Genomic DNA, 23,959 nt, shown 5'->3' with positions numbered 1-23,959 from the left:
AGGGGTAATTTGGAAAAACAAACGCTGAAAAACACAATGTTGGAGGTGCAGCTGAGTATGACAGCAACAAAGTCCACCTGAGACTACAACTGGGTGGCAGGAAGAGCAGCGAAGGAGAAGGCTGGCAAGTTACTGTTCCAGACGGACTGAACTATCACTGAATGTGACTGCAACTGAATTGTGGAGTTGGTGGGGGGGGGGGGGGGGGGGGGGGGGGGGTGTTGCGCGGGGTGGAGAAAGCCATTATCAACTTGATGGAAGCCACAACCATCACTAAACATTGTGTTGAATTTACAGCTTATGCTCAAGAAATTTTTACAGCATTCTGTCACAACAAAGTTAACCTACAAGTACATGAAGAGGTCTCGAAATCAGGTAGAGTATCTCTCGTAAATACTAGGACAGATATATCAAGGTTCTTTACGCACATTCTCGACACCTATTGGAGCAAGACAATGACCTGATAGTACTGGTGCAGATTCAGAATTTTGACCTGCACAATTGACTCTCATAAGGCCAGAAGAATTATTTTTGGAGGTCCAGACATGTAACAGGCACGACATCCCCATAGAGGCAAACAAGCCATTTGTGAAACCAACTGCAATCACCAGTGAGCAAAAGAGGAATAAAGGCTGTTTAGTTGTGTCAATCACTGGAGTCACTATTGTATGATGCACATAAGGAAGCCAAGCCTGTTTTGGCACCATCGTTAGACTCTGGTAACTCCAGCTTTTCTGATGAGAGTTTGCTACCTGTGATCTCCATCTGAGGAGGATGCATCTTCTCCTTTACCTGGCTTGTCATCTTGGGCTTAACATTGAAAGCAATATTGTTGGACCTTACTGCAAATGAAGGCCTTGAATGGCCTGATAATGTAGCCTTATCTGCATATATAAACATGGCCTTAGATTCAAAGCAGCAAAATCAATGACAATGTCATTCTGAAAACTAGTAGATTAAATGCTTACCTTGAGATACTGTATCAGCAATTGAAGTTTCCAATTCAGATGTATTAAGACTGATGGAAGCTTCACTAGAAATATCCATCCTAGCTTTCTAAAATCAAACAAAAACAAAAAGTTCAGTAAACTGAACTTGCATAAACCAGGCTCAAGTTCAAAAACTTTTTTTTGGTAGAAAATACTCCATTTACTATTCTTTCTGATGTGGGCATGTATTATACCTTACAAAGTAGCTATAAATAAAGAAGTGAGACCTTATTTTTAAAAAAAGAGGATGGGGCCCCTTTTCCAACATGACTGTCTAACATCTTTAGACTACTGACGCTTCATGCAGCTTCCACACAACCCCAATTAAAACAACATGCAGTCTGATTGTGTGAACAAAAAACTGCGAGGACAAAGAATCATGCCCATCATCTTCTTGATAGCTACATAAGGATCATCAACCTCAGTGTCAAAGTCATCTTCAACATCATCATCATTCACTCTACGAACATAGTTCTCTGAGCTCTAGAAATAAAGCAAAACAGAATTAGTACTTTGAGTTGACACTCTATCAGACGAAATCTCTAAAAGAGCTCAAGTTTGGAACAGAAAAGAAAATGACTCCCACCTGAAACACCACAGATTTTAAAAGCGCTTCATCTTCTTCATCCAGCTCTTTCTCCTGAAGTCAAAAAATCCAGTATATTAAAATCTCTTGTTGACTACTCACTATGTTCAAAGTATGAAAAATCAGCCGACTGAGTACAAAAAAGAAGAACTTATTAAAGCTCAGAGAAACTACCTAGAGTCTGGAATACTGACAGAATGGTGGTACGCATACAGAAGATACACCCAAAGAAAAGCTTGTGGGTTAGAAGAGCAGTGATACAATTGAAGCAAGTTGGAGCAACTATACAATTGAAACAAGTAGGAGCAACTGTAAGAATAGGCCGGAACATGAAAGATGGATCAAGAGAGAGCAGCTCGAAGTGGAGCTACTGCCATGAGCTATTTGGGACAAAGAGGAGGCCAGTTGGAGACTTAATGGATTGCTTTGGATTAATGCTAGGAGTTGCAACTTGTGAGTATGTTGGTTGAGGTTTGGTCTCTCCTCTTGCTAAGCTTTTGGTCTTACTTGTGTGATTGAGACAGTTGTGTCTCTCTATTGCTCAAATCTTCTTCCTCTCCTGAACTGATTTCTATCAATATCAGTTTTATGTACTTCATCTTCATCTTCACAACACCTCTTTGGTATCTTTTGTATACCCGAGTTCAATGCTTCAAGCAGATTCTATTTGAGCTGAATCAACTCATTCATGTAATAATCAATGACCTAAAGACCCAGGACTTTTCTATAGTCACAAGCATGTTTATGGCATGTCTGTAATTGCAGCAGAAAAAGGAACAGCATTATAACCACAGCAGACTTTCTTTACAAAATGATATTTTAGTCAAGGCATTAGCTACAACAGGCTTGTAATCACAGCAGGGTACAGCATTGCAGCAATGAATAAGAGCATTACAACCACAGCAGGCTCTCTTTAAAAAATGACATTTTAGTCAAGGCGTTATAGCTACAACAGGCTGTAATCACAGCAGGGTACAGCATTGCAGCAATGAATAAGTATTTTGTAGGTCTGAACATCCACCAATTTTGATAGATTTCCCAAACAACAGTTATAGTAGCAGGTCTGCTGGCATCTCTTTTTGTTCTTTTGATACTTGCAAGCAACTCTCTCCCCAAAAATGCTCAATACCAAGAATTTCTCATCATACTGGGTGGCTTTTGCTTGGAATGTCCAGCTTAGTAAGCAAAGATTCGATTCGTCAACCTGCCTCCTTGTCAAAATAGTAGTGAAGTAAGGTAGTCATTGTCATGAGGACATGTATTTTTGAAACCTCACTTAACATGTGGATTAATTTTTAATCACGTGATTAAGTAAATGTTGCACAGGTGAGGTGCAACAGCAGTTTAAGTAAATTTACGAGCCCGGGACCCGAAGAAATCACAGGATGTCAAAGGCAAAAGTTGCTATAAGTTATGCCGCACAAATACTTGGTGGTATTTGGTGCCAGTTGTTGGCCTAGGTCATCCATTTGGCCATAAGTGTCAGTTGGTGACACTAGAGAAGTTGTGTTTAATGGTACCTAACACCAATCTGATGGTCAAAGATAGCGTAGAGGCACTCAAGAATGGAAGTTGCCTAGCCAATTTAATTATTGGCCAATCAGATTATTTTTCAGGGCACCGAAATAATTATTAGATTAATTCTCAGTATTTAAAGGATGAAAATTAATATTTAATTATGAAAAATGCTGAAAAAAACATTTGGGAAAGCTGCCACTTGTCAAATATTCCCGTGCAAGATTGAAAAACGTCTTTAGAGGCTGGAGAGAGGCATTTTTATAAATTCAGCTTGCAAGAGAGAGGAAGGGGAGGTTGCTGGTCTGATTTGCAGCCATTGGAGGACCTTCTGAGGCTGCCAAGGGCAGGAGAAGACCAATCAATAGCAGGAGACAGCATCCATAGGCTGTTGAGACAGCGCAGCAACAGTAAATGACTGATTTTCTTGTTATGACAAAGAGCGCAAGGATCGAGACACGCAATGCTTTCTCACAACAGAGAGAGAGAGAGAGAGTGCAGAGTAGAGAGTGAGCATGACACATTGGGTGTTCCGTACAATGACGAGTGTACCTCTTTAGGTTTTAGATAGATATATATGAAAGTACAAATGTGCTAAGAGTGTGTTCACACCTGTGCACATATAAAAGGCACGATGGCCCTTTATTTCCAACAACCTCCCACCTAAAGGCAATGTGCCTTAAGAGGAAAAAAAATCAGCTAAGTCTAGCTATGTACAAAGCTAAAATACATATACCTATCCAACTCCCATCATCTATCGACAATAAGCAAACCGCTCTGTTGAAAGACCCTTCGTGAGAAGGTCTGCAAGATTATCATCTGTATACACTTTGGCAAGCTCAATACTCTTGCTGTCAAACATATCTCTAATGAAGTGATACTTCACATGTATGTGCTTCATCTTTGCATGAAAGACGAGATTCCGTGCTAGTATGATAGCACTCTGACTATCACAATAAAGAACAAGTAACTCTGTAATGCCAAGCTCTCCCACCAAATGTGAAAGCCATAAAGCCTCCTTGCATGCCTCAGTGGCAGCCACATACTCTGCCTCTGTAGTAGACAATACAACACACTTTTGTAGCCTGGAGATCCAAGAGACTGCTCCTCCTGTGAAGGTAAACACATAACCAGAAGTGGACTTTCTACAATCCGCATGACCAGCACAGTCTGCATCCGTAAAGCCAAGGACAGATGTCTTCTGCTTTCCAAAAACAGATGCACAAATCCTTTGTGCCTTTGAGGTATGTCAGGATATGTAGCAACCATAGCATACATCAAACTGCCAACTAAAGCATATGGTGTCTTGGCCATTTCAGCCTTCTTATCATCAGATGTAGGGTTGTCCTCTGCATTGAGTTTCACATATGGAGGCAATAAAACCCCAATTATACTCTTGCTGGGATAGATAGAGTAATCCTTTTGACCTATCTCTCAGTATTCACATGCCAAGAATGTGATTTGCATCACCAAGATCCTTCATATCAAAGCTGCCATGAAAACTTTACTTCAGTGAGTCCAAGGCATGAGTATCCCTATCAACAATCAGCATGTCATCAACATACAGAACCAAGATAATCAGACTGTCATCTACTACCTTCTTGGTATACAAGCAGTGATCCACTTGACTCCTATGAAAATCTTGAGACTGCATAAATGTATCAAACTTATAGTACCATTCTCTTAGTGCTTGTTTCAACCCATAGAAACTTCTTTTGAGTTTACATACCATCTTCTCTTTCCCTTTTGCCACAAACCCTTCAAGCCATTGCATATATATGTCTATATGCAGATCACCATGTAAGAATGCAATCTTTACATCCATTTGTATGAGCTCCATATCTTCAGCTGCAACCAAGCCCAAAATGGTTCTCAATCTAGTCATCTTGACTACAGGAGAAAAGATCTCATCAAAGTCAACTCCATGTTACTGCTTGTACCCCTTCGCAGCCAATCTTGCTTTGTACTTTGGCGAGGAATCAGAAGTGACCTTCATCTTGTAAACCCATTTGCATGGAAGGGTTTTCTGCCCTTTAGGCAACTGCACCAAATCCCAAGTGTTATTTTTCTCGAGAGATTCCATCTCTGACAACATGGCTTTATACCACTTCTTGCTGTCATGTCTGTCCATTACTACCTAGAAGCAAGACAGTTCACCATAGTCTGTCAACGTGACATAATCAGCCACATTGTTTGTATCAAGAACGAATCTATTAGGTTGCCTAGTAGCCCTAGACGATCTCCTAACCCAATGATCATTGTTTGCTGGCTGTTGAGCCTACAAATTTCCATTTTCAGCTTGCTGTCCTGGCATTTCAACCTACAAATCAACATTAACAACTTGTTGTCTTGGCTGTTCCACCACATCTAGTGGCTCATCATTATGGGCAACGGCTGGCTGATCATTTCCAGCATTATTTTTTGTATTTGTAGGTTCATTTACAGCAAGTATTTGCTACTGTACAACAGGCACATTTTGCTATCCAAAAGATATTTCTTCCCGGAATACAACCCTACAAACCTCCTCACTCTTTTCCAATTGTTTATGCCTACGATCTTCCCACAAGATAACATCATTACTATGTACTACTTTCCTTTTCTCAAGATCCCATAATCTATACCCCATTTCACCTTCATCACCATATCCTAGGAAAATACATTTACAGGACTTTGGCTCAAGTTTGCTGCGTTTTTCCTTACGTATGTGCATAAATGCTTCGCAGCCAAACACTTTCAAGTGTGCATATAAAGGTGGCTTGCCCGACCACACTTATTGGGAAACTCCCCCCCAAAGACCTGTTTGGTGACCGATTAATGAAGTATACGGCTGTCATAACAGCCTCTGGCCAAAAACCATGAGGTAAAGCAGTATGTGACAGCATTGTACGGACCTTGCCTTAAATGGTCCAATTCATACGCTTTACAATACCATTTTGGGGTGGATTATGAGGGACAGTGAGCTTCCTCTTTATCCCACTGCTGTCACAAAATGCCTGAAAGGCCTTGGACACATTCCCCACCATTGTTAGAGCGAAGACACTTAAGTGTCTTATCAGTGTGATTCTCAACCAATGCAAAGAATTTTTGAAACTTGTCAAGTACTTTGTCCTTGCTACGAATAGGGTAAACCCATACCTTCTGTATAGTATCATCAACAAAGGTGACAAAGTATTTCTTTTCCCCCTAAAGATAACCCTGGCATCTAACATACATCGGAATGTACTAACTCTAGAGAAGAAGATTTCAGTGAAAGAGACTTCTTATGAGACGTCTATACATGTTTACCATAAACACAATGACCACAATGCTCAAAATTAGCATAACGAAGACAAGGCAAGTAGCCCAAACGAGAAAGCACTTTCATTCCAATTTGACTCATGTGTTCCAACCGGCCATGCCAAAAAGAAACACTTGGCTGCTCGATTACAGCAACAACATGGTCACGCACACTAGATACATGGAGAGAATAAAAGGTATCACTTTTACAACCTTTGGCAATCACTCTAGATCCCTTACAGATCTTCCATTTTCCATCACCAAAGATGGTATGAAATCCATCGTCATCTAGCTGCTCTGTGCTAATCAAGCTCTTCTTGAGCTGAGGTACATGTCGTACAAGCTAAAGTGTGAAGACAAAACCATGCTGAAATTGCAACTGCATACTGTCAATATCTACAATGTCACGTGCATAGATGTCCCCAAGATGGACAACACAATCTCGACCCCCTATATAGTCAGAAAACCACTCACGATGAGCGGTGACATGGAAAGAAGCACTTGAATCTAGAATCCAAGTGTGCATGTCATCATCCATATCTACAAGTAAAGCATGTGTACTAAAGTGTGAAGAGACAAAGAGTACGTCATTCCCACTGTCACTGTCATGAGTTACTACATTCACTTCTTCAATTTTGACACTGCTTTTCTTAGGCTAACTCTCTTTCTTCTCTTCCTTGCTATCATCTGTCTTCTTGCCCTTTCCTTTCTCTTTCTTCCATTTGTAGCTGTCACGTTTAAAGTGACTCTTCTTGCCACAATGATGACATTCAACATCCTTACCACGTGATTTACTGCGTCCCTTACAATCAAATTTGCCTTTCTGCTATGATATGCCCCTAGTATGCAAAGCACTGGAAGACTTACTAGATCATTGTTCTGTCGATTCATTTCTTCCATGCGTAGAGCACTCTCTACATCAGCATACAATAGCATCGCATTAGAATTGCTCATAGCAGTCCTGAATGTATCCCAACTCTATGGCAGAGTATAAAGTAAGAACGTAGCCTTAAATTGTTCATCAATCTAGAACTCCAAGGCAACCAGCTGGCTGAAAATGGAGTTAAACTCACTCAAATGAGTAGAAATTGCTATACCCTCTTTCATACGCAAATCCATAAGCTTTTTCAGCCAATAAACTTTGCTTGTGGCACTCTTTTGGGCATACAGTTCTTCCAGTGGAGTCCAAATAGCATAGGCAAAATCCAAACCTTCAATGTTAAACAGCAAGGCATCAGAAATCGATAGCTCTATGGTTGAGCGTGCAAGCTCATTTAACTCATCCCAGTCTTCCTATTCCATATTTGCGGGCTTTGTCCCTTTGGTCTTAATCGGCCTTGCCTCCTTCTGCAATAGGATATTATAGCACTATTTTTGCCAGACTGCAAAGTTATGTGCTCCTTCAAGCTTCTTAATGTGTATGAGATGACTGTTGTCACTACTACCAACCATGATTTTCAATCCAAAATGTGACCAAAAATTCAGCAAATGCAGGCCCAAACTGTCACACAAGTAACCAAGGTACAAACAAGTACCAACAAGCAATAAATAACCACGTAAAAGCAGAAATTTCATACCTGCAAATAAATTTTCAGACGCACTAAACCTTGTGCTACAGCACTCCACAACTGATTACAACTGTTCCAAGGACAAATACATCACATTACATGAGAAGTCCCAAATTTTAGCTGCAATTTCTGTTGTACATGCAACCAGGGCACAAAATTTGACACACACGGTCAAAAGCCCCAAAATTTTCGTGCTCAAAGCATCAACCATACATTTGCATTGTCTCTGACATGCATAGAATAGGCCAATTTTGCCAAAATAGAGCAATTTCAACAAAACCCCCAAATTTTTCCAAGTGCTAGATGTCCGAATTGCATAGAATGAAACCCGCATGTACATAAAATGACCAAATGGCGCACAAATTTCGCCCAAACAGCAAAAGCCCCAAATTGCACAAGGTCCAATGTGCATCAATGTCGAAAAATTGGGTAAATTTCAGCCCAATTCTTGCATGTACATGAAAAACCCCAAATGTCGAAGGCAAAATGTTACAAATTGCTACAATTTCTAAGACAAATATGACTGTTGTGTCTTGCTCGCATCAAATCTAAACAAATCCCCAAATTTTTCAGGTCCGGTGTGCACAAATTCCAGTGAAATTGAAAAAAAATCACTAAAATGTGAAAAGCCCCAAAATTCCTGGGCAAATGTGCACCGATTTTGCAATTTCTGAGTCAGATTGTCCAGTCCTACATTAAAGTCCCCAAATCCGAGAAAAGCCCCAATTTTCAGGAGCAAATGTGCACAGATTTGTATTCTGTGCTTATACACGCAAACGTCCAGTAGGGAAAGGGAAGGAAACATCCTTTTTTCTTTTCTTTTAGATTTCAGAAAATGGGGAAAAAAAAAAACGTTGACAACGACCTGCCTAATAACACCCTCACATGTGACCTATCAGACAGGTCATGGCCTTCCCGTTGGAGCGCCCACCACTGAAGCTCGACCTATCGCCATGCATCAGCTACCTGACGCGTCCGCCTGGCAGCGCATCACTTACCTGACCCACCCGTCGACCTGTAGCCTGCCTTGCGACACCTGCAACTCTTGCTCGCCTGCGACACCTGCAAATCCTCCTCGCCTGCGACACTTCTTGCTTGCCTATGACACCTGCAACTTTCTCCTCACCTGCAACACTTCCTACTCTGATACCAGTTTGTTATGACAAAGAGCACGAGGATCGACACACAATGCTTTCTCACAACAGAGAGAGTATGTGTGTGTGTGTGTGTGTGTGCAGGGTAGAGAGAGCCGACGCACTAGGTGTTCGGTACAATGACGAGTGTATCTCTTTAGGTTTTAGATAGATATATATGAAAGTACAAATGTGCTAAGGGTGTGTTCACACCCGTGCACATATAAAAGGCATGATGGCCCTTTATTCCCAACATTTCTTCAGTTCTTTGCATCTACAAGCTATTGTGGCAAGGCAACAGCTGCGTTTGACTGATTTTCAATCATTCTTCGTGACAAAACTCTAAATTTTCTCTCTCGACAGCTTTCCCTCTCATCTCCCCACCATTTCACAACTTTGCTCTAAAGATCTCAGCATTTGGACCATGGAAACTAAGAAATTTCAGATTTCTCTGCTGTAAACCCTAATCTGCAACAAAAATTAGGGTTTAGCAACGGCCTCAAGAAGCGTGCCAAAAATTGAAAGCTCCAAGACTTGGATTCAACAAGGCTGAAGTTGTTTTTAGCCTATTCAAGTGGAGGGACCGGCAAATAATTGAATTTGGGGCATTTTCCATCTCCATCAAAGTGGGTGAAGGCCAATTGATTGCCCGAATCAAGAGGCAAATCGGATTAAAGGCTTGCTAGTGATTCATCACAGCAAGGGGAGTTGGAATACCAAAAGAGATTGGGAGAATCCCATTAAAAATCAACTTCTTCTTCTATAAAGCTAAAGAAATACCGAAAGGGGCGGCAATTTTGGGGCCAATCGGATGTGCATTGTCCAAGATTAGTAGGTAAATTTGTATTTTCAGATTTTGGCACATAAGAAAAGAAAGGTCAAAGGTAAGGTCAAAGGTAAAGTTTCCAAGAGATACTTGGTGAAATTTCAAAATTATTCACCAATGGATGCCAAATGGATGAAAGAGGATGACTTAGCAGACTATCCTCAATTGTTGCAGCTTTACCTAGATGCCTTTCAGTTAAAGCCGACTTTAGTTCGGGCTCCGTCAAGTTCAGCAGAGCAAGGGTCCGGAGTATTGCCTGATGCTCAAGGGGGAGGTAGCACTTTCCCTCCTCCAGTTATGGACAGCTCTCGTATGTGATGGATCTCGGATGTACTTAGCATGCATTCAAAGTATTGCGCTAACAGTATGTTTGCCATGAGATCACTACTTAGTGTATAGTCACTGTGAGATGTATGCAGATGAGTATGAGTTTCACCCGGGCACTGAAACTATACTTTTGCATCAACTTATGATCAATTTAGCATGAATTTTGCCTCAATTTTGAGATAAAATTTTTGATTAGTTTCAACTCAGTTTTTGATCAACTTGAGAACTGTTTATGGTCACTTTTTGGATCAGTTGTGCATCAGTTTTTGCACTGATTGCTGGTCAGTTTTTGCAATGAGTTTGTGATCAGTTTGGGGTCACATTTACAACAGTTTTCGATCAATTCTGAGATCAGCATGTGATCAGTTTATGATCAAATTATGCTCTGTTTTCAATGGTTTACATCTAGTTCAATGGACAACAACATATGTTAGGATGCCATTGATGTTTTAGCCATGGCCCATGGTTTATGCTTGGTTATGCTATACTATGGGTTGGTTTTGCCAGATGAGTTGAGCTCATGAGAAATTGACATGTCACATGATAATCTAGCAATGTTTTTTAGATTCTTTGTGAGTCTTATGCTATGTTATGTTGGCTGGTAATTTTCAGCATATGTTGGGCATAGGAATGGTTGAACAGCAGTGTGTAATGTTGTGTTGACTATGATTCCCTATGGAAATTCCAGTGTAGTACTTTGCTTTTGATGCATTTGTCAGTGCAATTGAGCACAATTGCAAGGATTTCAAGGGGGGAGGGCTGTCATGAGGATATGTATTTTTCAAACCTCACTTAACATGTGGATTAACTTTTAATCACATGATTAAGTAAATGTTGCACATGTGAGGTGCAACTGGGATTAAAGTAAATCTATGAGCCCGAGATCCGAAGAAATCACGGGATGTCAAAGGCAAAAGTTGTTGCAAGTTATACCGCACATGTACTTGGCGGTATCTGGTGCCAACTGTTGGCCTAAGTCATCCATTTGGCCATAAGTGTCAATTGGTGACACTAGAGAAGTGGCATCTAATGGTACCTAACACCAATCTAATGGTCAAAGATGATGTAGAGACACTTGAGAATGGTAGTTGCCTAGCCAATTTAATTATTGGCCAGTCAGATTATTTTTCAGGGCACCAAAATAATTATTAGATTAATTTTCAGTATTTAAAGGATGAAAATTAATATTTAATTATAAAAAATGCCGAAAAAACCATTTGGGATGGTTGCCACTTGTGTCAAAAATGCCCATGCAAGACTGAAAAACGTCTTTAGAGACTAGAGAGAGCCATTTTTATAAATTCAACCTACGAGAGAGAGAGAGAGGAGGCTGTTGGTCTAGTTTGCAGACATTGGAGAACCTTTTGAGGCTGCCAAAGGCAAGAGAAAACCAATCAACAGTAGGAGACAGCATCTATAGGCTGTTGAGACAGGGCAACAGCAATAAATGACTGATTTTCTTCAGTTCTTTGCATCTACAAGCTTTTGTGGCAGGGCAGCAACTACATTTGACTGATTTTTAGTCATTCTTCGCGACAAAACTCTGAATTTCCTCTCTCTACAGCTTTCCTCTCATCTTTCAACCATTTCACAGCAACAAAACTCTGAATTTCCTCTCTCTACAGCTTTCCTCTCATCTTTCAACCATTTCACAGCTTTGCTCCGAAAATCACAGCATTTGGACCCTTGGAGGCTGAGAAATTTCAAATTTCTATGCTATAAACCCTAATCTGCAGCAGAAATTAGGGTTTAGCAGCAGCCTCAAGAAGTGTGTCAGAAATTGGAAGCTCCAAGACTTGGATTCAACAAGGCTGAAGCTGTTTTTAGCCTATTCAAGTGGAGGGATCAGCAAATAATTAAATTTGGGGCATTTTCCATCTCCATCAATGAGGATGAAGGCTAATTAATTGCCCAAATCAAGGGGCAAATCGGATTAAAGACTTGTTGGTGATTCATCACAACAAGGAAAGTTGGAATACCGAAAGGGATTGGGAGAATCCCATTGTAAATCAACTTCTTTTTCAATAAAGCTAAAGAAATACCGAAAGGAACGCCAATTTTGGAGCCAATTGGGTATGCATTGTCCAAGATCAATAGGTAAATTTGTATTTTCAGATTTGCATTGACTATTTGCTGCTGTAATTAAGTTGTAATCAGGAATTACTACCCATCCACAAAAGGCTAGTTACAGTCGTAATAGCTCAAATACTGATCCGCTAGGCTTATATAGAAAAATAATTCTAAGCATACTCTATACATCATCTTCAAAAAGCTAAATTGTATTAAGTTTTGCCAGTGAAATTGTTTGTTGTATGAGTATACATCTGTTGTATTCATTTCGCAAATTGACAACTCTTTAGTAGTGTTTCACATACTTTAAATGGTCTTACTATTAATACTTGGAATTGTGGAAAGCCATAATCGTTCAATCAATAATCAAGAGCTACATGAATAGACTTGATCTACTTGGTTTTGGCTTGTTCATCTAGCATTTGGCAATCTGTCTTCCTCTTTTGCTTTGACAGTTGAATACAAATCTTGATGGTAAAAGAATTCTATAAATAGAACATTAGATCTTGAACACTTAAGTGTTAGAGGAGAATGATGTGACGTTGCTATTGGTTTTGATTTGTAGAGGTCAAAGAATGCTCTACCCTGCGCACTGCCTTTTCTTGGTCTTCTAATGTGTCAACTACAGAGAACTATCACTTGTCTCCTGAAAGTGTCAATCTGGCGATGATACTTCATCATGGGCAACAATAAATATAGCCGCACCTCAAAAACTCGTCGATTGTTGACTATGGAGACAAAAAGTCTAGCCCACTAGCATTTTAATGTGAATGCAGCAACTAGCCAGTATGTTGCATGCCACATGGCAAAAATCTACAATACAACCCCTAACTAGAAATGCCATGAACAGTGTGAACATGCCTGGATGAAATGCGATCCGACTCGAAACTAAAATGAACAAATTCAACTCTTATATTAGTATTTTCATACAAGTAGAAACTTGACATCATTTGTAGATCCTAAATAATAAAGTGTTAATTAAAATCAAGACTATCGATGAACCAGTAGAGACCATAGTATTATGTAGGTTGTAGTCAAACTTTTTGATACAAATGGCAAGATTTCTACCAAGTCAAACTACTATTAAAGCTTTACAATCACCCCATCAATTTGTTGAGATCTAGAAGTGACCTTGTATTTCTAAATTTGGCAACAACTTGGAGTTTGTATTCTTCCAATCATCTAATGTAATAATTGAACTAAAAGAGGGAACCAAACAGTGGAGAACATGGTTTGCACGTATGTCTCCAAAAGATACAATTGATAAAGAGGTTTGCCCTCTCATGTTAAAATATGCATACAAATATGTCTCCAAAAGATACAATTGATCAAAAGGTTTGCTCCCTTATGTTAATATGTTAATATATGCATACAAAAATATCAAGCATTCATTTAAGAAATTTACTCCTATGCTTCTGTGACAATTTTCAACACAAATCTTCTCTTATTGTACCTATTCAAAGTACATAGAATTTATGATAATCAAAATCATTCTCGTGAAAAAGATTGTCCCAAGGTCCCGGATTTTTATTAATTCATTGGGAGATTAAGCTATGTGCATATGTGGTGCACAATATTAGATATGCTCAATGTCCCACCCTCGTAAGGTCCCAACAATGATCTATGGTGCTCCAAGTTGTAAGATCCCCATTATGAGAAGAAGCCATGTGTGAGCTAGGACATTGGTTGGATCCTAACTTGTATATAAAATGAGGCCTATGTGACCTGATAGCAAAAAGGTGACCTTTGTGGGTCTAGCCTTTGGGTAAGCTAGTAGCAACTCCAAACACACTGTATGGAGTTGTGGGGTGGGAGTTATCATGGACCCCCTATTTTGGGATCCAAGGGCTATGAAAGCAACCCCTCACTAGGGGGGACCTCATGGGGCTAGTAGCCCCCCTAACAAGGGTCCAAGGGTAGCACCTCCAATCTGACAATAGAGGGAATATTCCCTAGTTTACTAGGAAAGATTCAAAATTTGTTCAAACAAGCCGATCAAGACTACCATCCTAGGCTATAAAAGAAAGACCCATCCAAGGCCATAATCAATCTATCTTTTATCCAATCAAAATTCTTCCAACTAGTGTCACATGGACGTGAAATTTTAATCGCTCTACTTAACATTTCGATTAGTTTTTAATCAAATGTTTAAGTATGTGTTGCATATGTGAAGTGCAATTGAGATTATTCCATATTTATAAGCCAAGGACCCAAGGAAATCAATGGATGTCAAAGATAAAAGTTGTCTTAAGTAATGTTGCACAAATACTGGATGGTATCTAGTGCCAAAAATCGGCCTAAGACATTTTATTAGCCATAAGTGTCAATTGATGACACTAGGGATTTGACATTTAATGATACTTAATGCCAATCTGAGGGCTACAAAAGACACGGTAGCACTTGGGAATTTTCTAGGTACTAAAATAATTATTAAATTAATTTTCAAAATTTTACAGCTAATTAATAATTCAAATAATGCTGAAAAAATGGATTAGAAGACTGCCACTAAGCAAAACTTGCCCATGCAAGTGGGAAAGACATTTTTTGAGGTTGGAGAGAACAGAGAGAGAGTCATTCCAACCTTGTGCAAGCTAAGAGGGACTAAGAGAATACTGTTACATCTGCTACAACAATTTACGGGCCATTTCCAGCTAGGAAGAGACCCTCCCGAAGCTAGTGGCATGCCTTAAAGAGACTACGGCAATAGGTTACAATTGTTTGACGGCTGTTTCAGCCAAACACACATATTTGGTATGTTCCATCAATGGAAAGAATTTTCATGGTTGTCTAGACAGGGCAACAACTGATTTCTTCCATTTTCTCACGATGAAAGTCTAAATTTTCTACCTTTTTAACATTCTCTCTCATTCTTCAGCCATTTTCTAGCCTTACTCTAAAGATCTCAACATTCTAATTCTTTGAGGCTGAGAAATTGCATTTTTCTATGCTGTAAACCCTAATTTACAACAGAAATTAGGGTTTCACAGCAAGCTCAAGAAGCATGCCAAGAGATTGAAGCCTCAAGACTTGAATTTTCAAGGCTAAGAATTAATTCTCAACAAGATTCAAGTGAGGGACCAGCCAACATTTGAATTTAGAACAAATTTTCATTTTCCAAAGAGTCGATGAAAGCCAATTGCCCGAGTAAATCAGGGGGCAAATCAATTTGAAGACTTGCAAGTCAATATTGACAGCAAGGGGCTTTTGGATTGTGAAGGGAGTTGCAGAAATCCCATTGTATTCAAATTCAATTATAATTAAAGATAACAAAATACCGAAAGGGGCTTTTGGATTGCGAAAGGGATTGCACAAATCCCATTGTGTTCGAATTCAATTGTAATTAAAGATAAAGAAATATCGAAAGGAGCACCAATTTTGGGGCCAACAGGGTGCCTAATGTCTAAGATTGATGGGTAAATATTTATGTTTCAGCATTTCGTCAATTATTGCTTGTTATAATTAAGTTAATAAAGTTATTACCACCCCTCCATAGGAGGAAGGCTAGTTTCATGGTTCCATCCCGCGGATACCATCAAATCCTTTGCATTGGTGGGCCCGAGGCACCTAATTGCAAGTCACAAGCTTTGGATTGCTGCTGAGATTGTGCTCAGCTGTTGATTACAGCAAGTATGCCTTCACACGGTGATAGAAGATCAAGTGGTGATGATGCATCTCAGTTTCGTCATTCACGTGGTGAAGGGGAAAATGCAATGCATGATCTTAGACAAGGTTCTCAGCATGGACAACAAGCTGAAAATGTGAAAAATGACCCAAATGTAGGAACTTCCATGCCTCAAGATGCTGATGACCAACAAGAGTATGAAGAATTTGATTATAGGTTCAAAGATTGAATGAGGACAGTGAAGGGGCGAGCTCGCCAAGACCCACGAACCGCTTATTCCTTCAAGCGTTTCAAGCCAAGCACTAATGGCTACCTCTCACATAGCTTAGTTCCATGCCTGATCGAGTTGCCTCCTCTCCCAAGCACTCCGGTAGCTCCACGATCCAAGTGCAAGAGAAAAGAAGAGAAGAGAATAAGAGAGGAGAAGAAGTAGAGCTTCTCCACCACGGTCCCTCATCCTCACACACTCACTCCCTCAATCTCACACTCCCTCTCTCAAACACAAGCTCAAGAAAGCAAGAACAAGAAGAAGAAGAAGAAGAAGAAGAGGAGAGCCACTTTTGGCCACATACAAGAATGAGCTTCTCATTCACTTTTCAACTTTATATACAAAACCCTAAATCCCTTTTGGGCCGTCATCCCCGTATCCCCTTTTTTACATGGCCTGGGTCCTTTTTCCCATTGTCCTTCTATCTTCCTAGCTTTCTTCCTACCGCCCATCTACCTTTACAATTTGCACAGGTGAGAGCCCAACGTTCTTAAAATAAATCACGATGCACCTTGCACTCTTTTACAAAGGTATTGACTTGCACTTTTCCTTGTATGCCTTTCTCCTTGATTTAGGACTTTTTTGCACATCTTGTATTTCCATATTTTTCTTGGCATGCCTTCATCTTTTCTTTCACTTTTGCCTTAGCCTTGTCTTTTGCTTTAGATTCTTCGAATTTTCCAAATTGTTCGTTTGAGGGTTAACATTATCCCCCTCCTAGACAAGTGACAGTCCCATGGCACTCTCTGTCGTGGATAGCAAGCTTTAGCATGCACCGAAGACGTGGTTGAAAGGGACTGCTATGATTTGCCGTGGAGGAGTTATGGTGGTGGTGTGGATGAAGCTCATTTGTAACGTTCCACCACAGTCTATAAAAACCCGCCTCCAAATTAGTTAAAGTAAATCAATTTTATTTTTAAATTCTCTTCCCCCCCTGTCGTCACCGACAGGAGGAGGAAGTAGCAGATAACGTAGGGGAAAGAAAGTTAAGAAAGTGGAAGACGAAGTCGAAGAAGTGAAGATGACTGCAGGAGGGGAGACAGGATGACGATGACAAACATGGAGAAGAGAGAGACAATGTGAATGGCGAGGGGAAGAGGAATGTCGACAATGACGAGGCGGAAGAACGTGATGATGATGATGATGGAGGAGAGAGGCCACGGGCCTACCATCTCTCCCCCCCCCCCCCCCCCTTCTTGACCAATCCGCCATACCTTAGGACAAGTGGTGGGGAAAGACCACCACCACTCCACCTCTTCCACACGCCCCCCCCCCCCATCATAAGAGGAGGCCTCAACCTGCTACTACACGGGCAGTGAGAGAGAGAGAGAGAGAAAGAGAGAGAGAGAGAGAGAGGGAGAGGGAGAGGAAGAGAAAGAAGAGAGGTGAGCAAAGAGAGGAGAAGAAGAAGAAGAGGAACAAGAAAGAGAGGTGAGAAGAGAGAAGAAGAGGAAGAAGAAAGAGAAGTAAGAAGAGAGAAGAAGAAGAAGAAAAAGAAGAGAGAGAAAGAGAGAGAGAGCGAGGAAGAGAGAATTTCTCAAGAATCTTCTCCCCTTTCCCTACTAGGGTGGCCGCACACATCTTTCTTTCCCTTTGCCCGCAAATCTACTACCTATATCTCTCGCGAAATTGTCCTCCATCCCACAAGCTAAACTTTCCCCAATTGGCCCTCTTCTCGAGCGAGTGGCCGCTGAAATCTTGTGCGAGTCGTGCCTAAAAAAGGGAAAGACCAAGAATCGCCCCCAAGCGGAAAGTGTCACGCGCAAATGGCAACACCACAACAAGCAACGAAGCCTTGGGCGAGGGCATCACTGTCAATCCAACTACGGTACCAATCATAAGTAATGTATTCCCAATTTGATAGATGCTTGCTTAATTTCCCGCATGCGATACGTTCCGTTCCAAACTTTACTACATAAGAAACAGTTCGTTGAAAAATGTAAACTTCGTCTCGACTATTCGAAGGATTGAGTTTCCCAAATGCTTGTTTCAAGAGAAGTTAATTGCATTTAGATGCTATGGGATAAATTCATAAACAACATATAAGGCTTCAAGCATTGTCAACTCCCCGTCCTCGCAATAGTAGGGCCATTTTAATCACCTTTAAGGTATTTGCTGCAACGTGCACGCTTGACGGATGGCATGGTAATCGATCTAGCCTAAACAAAAAGCATCCCAAAAACTCTAGGCTTTGCCCAAGCTCTTGCCAATAACATGAACTAATAGCTCATGTTTGGTAGATTGAAATCTTGATATTATGCATAGTTAACACAAACAACAATCATAAGGGCTAAAACTAAGATGCCTTGGGGTCTGTCTGGCAACTACTATCTTCATCAACCCAACTTGCGGATTGGGCTAGGTACAAACTACAATTCCAAGCTTCAAAGGTAAGTGGAGAGCTCTAGGGATTAGAAAACCCTAAGTCAAAGGAAAGACCGATGATTTTGTATTTGTTGGGAAGAAGGCTAGGTTATCGATCAATATAAGTAATCAATAGAACTTATGTCTTGCATAGTGTTTGAAACCTTAACATATGCCTTAGCCGAAAGAAGGGGGTGTTAAGTAAAATTTACATAAAACCGCTCCTAATCCCAAAGGAGAGAGCAAGTACGCGACGGGAAGGTTATCGCGACTATTCTTATAATGTTGAAAAAAAATACAATTAGTTTTGTTAGATTAATTAAAAAATGCCCTAAATGCTTTTGCATTCAATTGATTGTTGGATTATTGTTTGGATGATTATTCCAAGTGCTTGTGATTGTTGGAAAATTCATGGCAAGGGTCTGTGATGACAAGTTGCCATAGGGATAAAGGAATGTTTTCTTGGAAAATGATATTAGGGTTGATTGCCTTTATTGTATTTGATTCTTAATTGCATTAATTAAGGAGATGATATTTTTGCGCAGATGGATCATCTCCAAGGTCACGCCACGTTTCAACCCGAGAAGGGCACTGCTCGATTCACATGCTGAAGGTCGAGTGGTAAAAAGGCCAACCGCGGAAGTTGTCTCTCACTCCTAGGTCGCTTAGGGTCAGTGGAGCTCTAGATACCCCTTGCCTAGTCCAGAAAAAGAGTTGGAGACTGACGTGAGCCCAATATCTATGGCGTTGGAAGATCCTATTCTAAATAATGGATGGAAATTATGATACCATGTGATTTGGACCAGGTGCTTCTGTTGGACAAAAGGGAACATATAATTTCTCTTGTATGGGCAGGAGACAAAGATTAACTTGAAGATAAGTTAAGGAACTTGTTGTCAAAAGGTTACTTGCTCTATATTCGTGTTTGTGCTGTAAATTATGCGAACGAACCCTATTCCCTAAAAAGGCTTAATTAAGGAAGCTGATTTTAAATGTCGCACATAAATGTAATAGGACCTAGTTAGAAAACTAAAGCTATCAAGGGAAGCGGGTGGGCGGAACCCCCAACGGGTCTGTCCTACGGTAGGGTGGTCCTGGAGAATCGGGAGGCTTATCACAAGGTTACCCTTAGAAATTGTTAGGTTAGAACCCGATTCATGTCGTTTTAGGGGACCGGAATGGGACTATGCCCTATAAGTAGGGAAGTTGAGAGGCGCATCCCTCTCATTTCTCATTCTCTTTGAACCAAGGGTGGCATGGGCCTACTTCGGCTTGAGTATTTCTGCGTAAAGTAGGATATCCAAGACCCGACGCTAGAATACTATCAAGAGACCTTGATCACTAGGGACCCAAGTTTCAGGTCGATCCTAGTGGGTTCGGCCATAAACGCTCTGTTGCAAGGCGGACTCGAGAAACCCTAGGCGATATCCCTCTCATTTCCCATTCTCTTTGAACCAAGGGTGGCATGGGCCTACTTCGGCTTGAGTATTTCTGCGTAAAGTAGGATATCCAAGACCCAACGCTAGAATACTATCAAGAGACCTTGATCACTAGGGACCCAAGTTTCAGGTCGATCCTAGTGGCTTCGGCCATGAACGCTCTGTTGCAAGGCGGACTCCAGAAACCCTAGGCGACAAACCCTGTAACATTCTATGGGAGTGCAGCGCGGCGTCGCTTAGATTTGTCTCTCGATGGACCACTAAAAACGTACCTGGTCAGTCGATAGACGGGCACATTACATCGTTGGGAGTACTTTATTAGTAGGATTTTATGGTAATAGGATGGTTGTAGTTGAAGATAGGATTGCTATTTGTTGGGAGTTGCATTATGGCTGCCACAGGTATTGGTGTTCTGGGGATTCTACGTGCGACGATTCTTTGGTGGGCTTGCATAATAATAAAGGATAAGAATTCAGAATTGAGTGTTGATGAAGAGCTAACGACACTTTCGTTGGAGTCTTCAATACCTGCAATTGAAAACCTCTCATATGTGGTCTTTCACTAGGGATAGTGCTAGTCTTCTTATCGTGCACAAGACGTAGTTTCATTAGTTTGGGAGACAAGTCGAACTCTAAGCAAGCTGAGAGTATTGTCTTACACTTGAGGATCCAAACTATGTATAGATTGTGGTGCAAATATTATGTGAGTGCGCATGCATACGTAGATAGTACGTAGTTAAAAGGCTGTTGATTGTAAAAACACGCGGATCTAGAGCATGGCAGATGCTATGGCAAATGAAACGTGAAGACCCAACTCATGATGACATAGACAAGTAGAGAAATTGTTACATAAGTGAATTAGGTTTCAATATGGCAGCTTGGACTCATAAGCACAATCTTATATAGAACCGACAAAGACAAGACACTTAACTAAAAGTACAAAGCATGGTCTCAAACTGCATATTGTATTACACATAAAGGTGTCATCACCTTCCAATCTACCTTTGATGATCTTCATGATTTTTATGCTTTTTCTTCATATTCTTTTTCTATTTGATCTTTTGGTCCTCTTCATCTGCTTCTTCATTGACTTTGCTTGCACCAGTTGTATGAGTCTTTATGTCCATGTCTCCCTCAAAAAAATGTATCATCATGTTTGAGACAGCAAAAATGTCTTCAAAACCTTCAAATAAATTCATCGATTGCTATTCAAAACAAGTAAATCCATCCATCCCTGTAAGCGGAATAAACAAGTCTTCCATGTAGTTGAATTGAGCAACAAGAGTAATGTTACTCTTCATGAGAAGTATCTTCATAAAAGACTTGATTTTGGTCATTCCCATGATGGAAATCAACTTCAAATGACTGAGAATAACCAGCAATGAGTTGATCTTTGTATGTGTCAAAAGACACAAGCAATGGCAATGAAGTATCAAAAGATACTAGTTTGAAATTTTATGTTTGTTGCTTGAGTTTGACCTGATGATCTTCAAAAACTCTTCATAGCTTCCCCTACTTGCTGATTTTATGGTTGAATACTTGCTGAAAACTTCAGATTAGAATGACCTTAGCTTGGTTTAAGTGGCAGGAGGACATTGTATTCATTCCATATGAAAAGTGGTAGTCAAGTACAATGCTTTATAGTTGTTGGATGGGTAGCAGTTTTCCCTCTCTATGCATTGGGATTCAATGTGCCTGCATGTCCTAAGCCTAAACTGCCTCATACAAAGAGGCTACATTAGGTGTGATTACAAGTATCTCAACACCCCTCCTCAATCACAACCAAAAAATACAAAGTGTGTAGAGGCTTTAGTGAGAGCAACACCTGCAAAGTGTGGGCACACCATAAACATGGCAAAAACACCAAAGGTTGTCGTAGAAAAGGCCAAGTGTGGGTACCACAAACATGGTGGACATCCAGAGGCTATAACAGGGGGCCTCACAAAGTATACAAAGGCTGTAGTACAAGGCTACATGAGGAGTTTACAAGCTTATGTCAAAAGCATTAGGGCTAGGCATTACAAGGCTAAAAAAGTCTAGTACAAATTGGGTTTAAGGACTATCAAGCCCTTGCAGTTTTCAGCATTTCTTTTAACATAGATCTTCAATTCATTGTAGGTCTTCTTGTTGGTAAAGTCTAACTTGCTCTTTTTGATCATGTACTTGTTCTTCACTTTCCTTGCCGCTTCAAAGTCTTCATGATTTTTCTGCTTCTTCTTCTTATTCTTTTTCTCTTTGGTATTTTGGTCCTCTTCTTCTAGGTCCTCCTGATCTGCTTCTTCATTGACTTTGCTTGCATATGCATTAGTCTCATGTCCATGCCCCTCTCAAGCAAAGGTATCATTATCTTTGAGGTAACGGAAATGACTGTAAACTTTTGCACTTTCATGTCTTCAAGGTCTTCAAATGGATACATTGATGGCATTTGAATATAGACAGCTCCATGTCTTCCTGTAGGTAAAGTAACATCTTCTATATAGTGTAAATGGGCCATAAGTTACATGTTACTCTTCATGAGAAGCACCCACTTAGAAATCTTTATGTTTGGCATTGGAACTCAACTTCAAATCCTTGACTTTTTGACCAGCAAAAAGAGTTGAAACCCAATGTGCCAAAGGACACAAAAAGGTAGTGTGAAAACACACTATGCTTAGTCTAACAAGCACTATCTTGGCGGTTATGCTTTTTGAGTGCCGGCTTGCAAATGCCTTCTAATCTTCCTTGAACTCTTCCAAATCTTCAGCAACCTCCAAGGAATGTAAAAAATTACTGCTGATAACTCCAATGAGAAGAAATAGTGATAATATGAAGTACAAGAGGAGCTTGAGTTTTGATGTTGGTGCTTGAGGTCTTCCAGAAACACTTTGTGCTACATAATTGGCATCACACTTTGTCGCCCTTTTGAAGGGTCTTCCTAAGAGGGTTTCCTTTCCATAATTTGCACTATTTGGAGAAACATGGAATAGAATAGGCAAGCTTTCCGTTTCAATAGTTACAAGGATTTTGCACTTCCCTATAAGTGCTTGTGGTTGTCCCCCATAAGGACTAAGAGTTGCATTAGTTGGTGTGAGCTCTGGTTGACCTAGTAGGGTCCATGCTTCATAGGTCAAGATATTAAAATCAGCTACTTCATCGATGAGAGCATCGACACTATGCTCTCTTTTTGCGGTGAGTTTAACCCTAAGGTAAATAGGCGGTACTATGTCTTCATCTTCCGGGTCTTGGCTTATAAATTCAAGCCTTCTGATACATGCCCTTGAGTCCCCAACTACACAACCAGATATGGATTCTCCATTGATATCTTAGGTCATCTGTGCAGTGCCGCTCGAGGTGCATATATCATCGAAACTGTCATGTCTAGTCATCATCGTAGTTGTAGCTTAATGTTGTTGCGTTCCACCTTGACTAGATGCAGTCCGAATGCAACACATACGAGTTTTTGTGGTGTAGCCTTGTTGCCCTTGTTGGCTAGATTGGGCCATTGAGGTTTTAGGATCTCTGTTTGTCTTTGTTCGGGTATGGGCTTTTGGTTACTATTTTACAAGTGAGAATCTATGCTTGTGCAGAGCCATTACTACACTAGGATCTAATTTGGAGGACTTGTCACGACGCACGTTTTCTCTCCAACCTACTTGGGAGAGGTGCAGAGGGGACCCCTCTGCGAGGGTCCAAGGGGAGCATACCTCCCCGGCCCGCAGGGCCGTTATGCTAAACACCATGTGCGATTTGAACGACCGTTCGTAGCCAAGTTTTGATCTACTTGCTCTAAATTTCAACCCACTGATGGATCTATGATGTGCTTTGGACTCTATAAGGTCTTTGGATTGGTCTCAGGGGTTAGATGTGTCAAATTAGTATTCTATTCACCTGTATACTAAACACCATGCGCAATTTGAACGACCGTTCGTAGCCAAGTTTTGATCTACTTGCTCTAAATTTCAACCCACTGATGGATCTATGATGTACTTTGGACTCTA

General features: G+C 40.6%; 1 protein-coding gene across 3 annotated transcripts in view; it reads right to left on the bottom strand.

Annotated features, from left to right (window-relative positions):
- Nucleotides 1-272: 272 nt before the first annotated feature.
- LOC148027006 (uncharacterized) overlaps nucleotides 273-23,959 on the bottom strand; it is a 35,791-nt gene continuing 12,104 nt past the window's right edge. For 2 of the 3 annotated variants that reach the window (XM_087691548.1, XM_087691551.1), the window contains exons 4-7: nucleotides 1,576-1,629; nucleotides 1,410-1,472; nucleotides 969-1,056; nucleotides 273-884 (exon numbers count right to left, since the gene is read on the bottom strand). In XM_087691548.1, coding sequence (XP_087547674.1) covers nucleotides 646-884; nucleotides 969-1,056; nucleotides 1,410-1,472; nucleotides 1,576-1,629 — 444 coding nt within the window. In that variant the 3' untranslated portion in view covers nucleotides 273-645. The remainder of the gene's footprint in view (nucleotides 885-968; nucleotides 1,057-1,409; nucleotides 1,473-1,575; nucleotides 1,630-23,959) is intronic. The other variant, XM_087691550.1, reaches the window with a different exon arrangement.

The sequence above is a fragment of the Lygodium microphyllum genome, chromosome 13 (assembly GCF_053477565.2).
Source record: "Lygodium microphyllum isolate KBCC chromosome 13, Lygodium_microphyllum_v1.1.10, whole genome shotgun sequence".
In the NCBI taxonomy this organism is placed as follows: Eukaryota; Viridiplantae; Streptophyta; class Polypodiopsida; order Schizaeales; family Lygodiaceae; genus Lygodium; species Lygodium microphyllum.
Note: the sequence above shows the minus strand (reverse complement) of the source record. Positions and strands in the feature narration are given on the sequence as shown.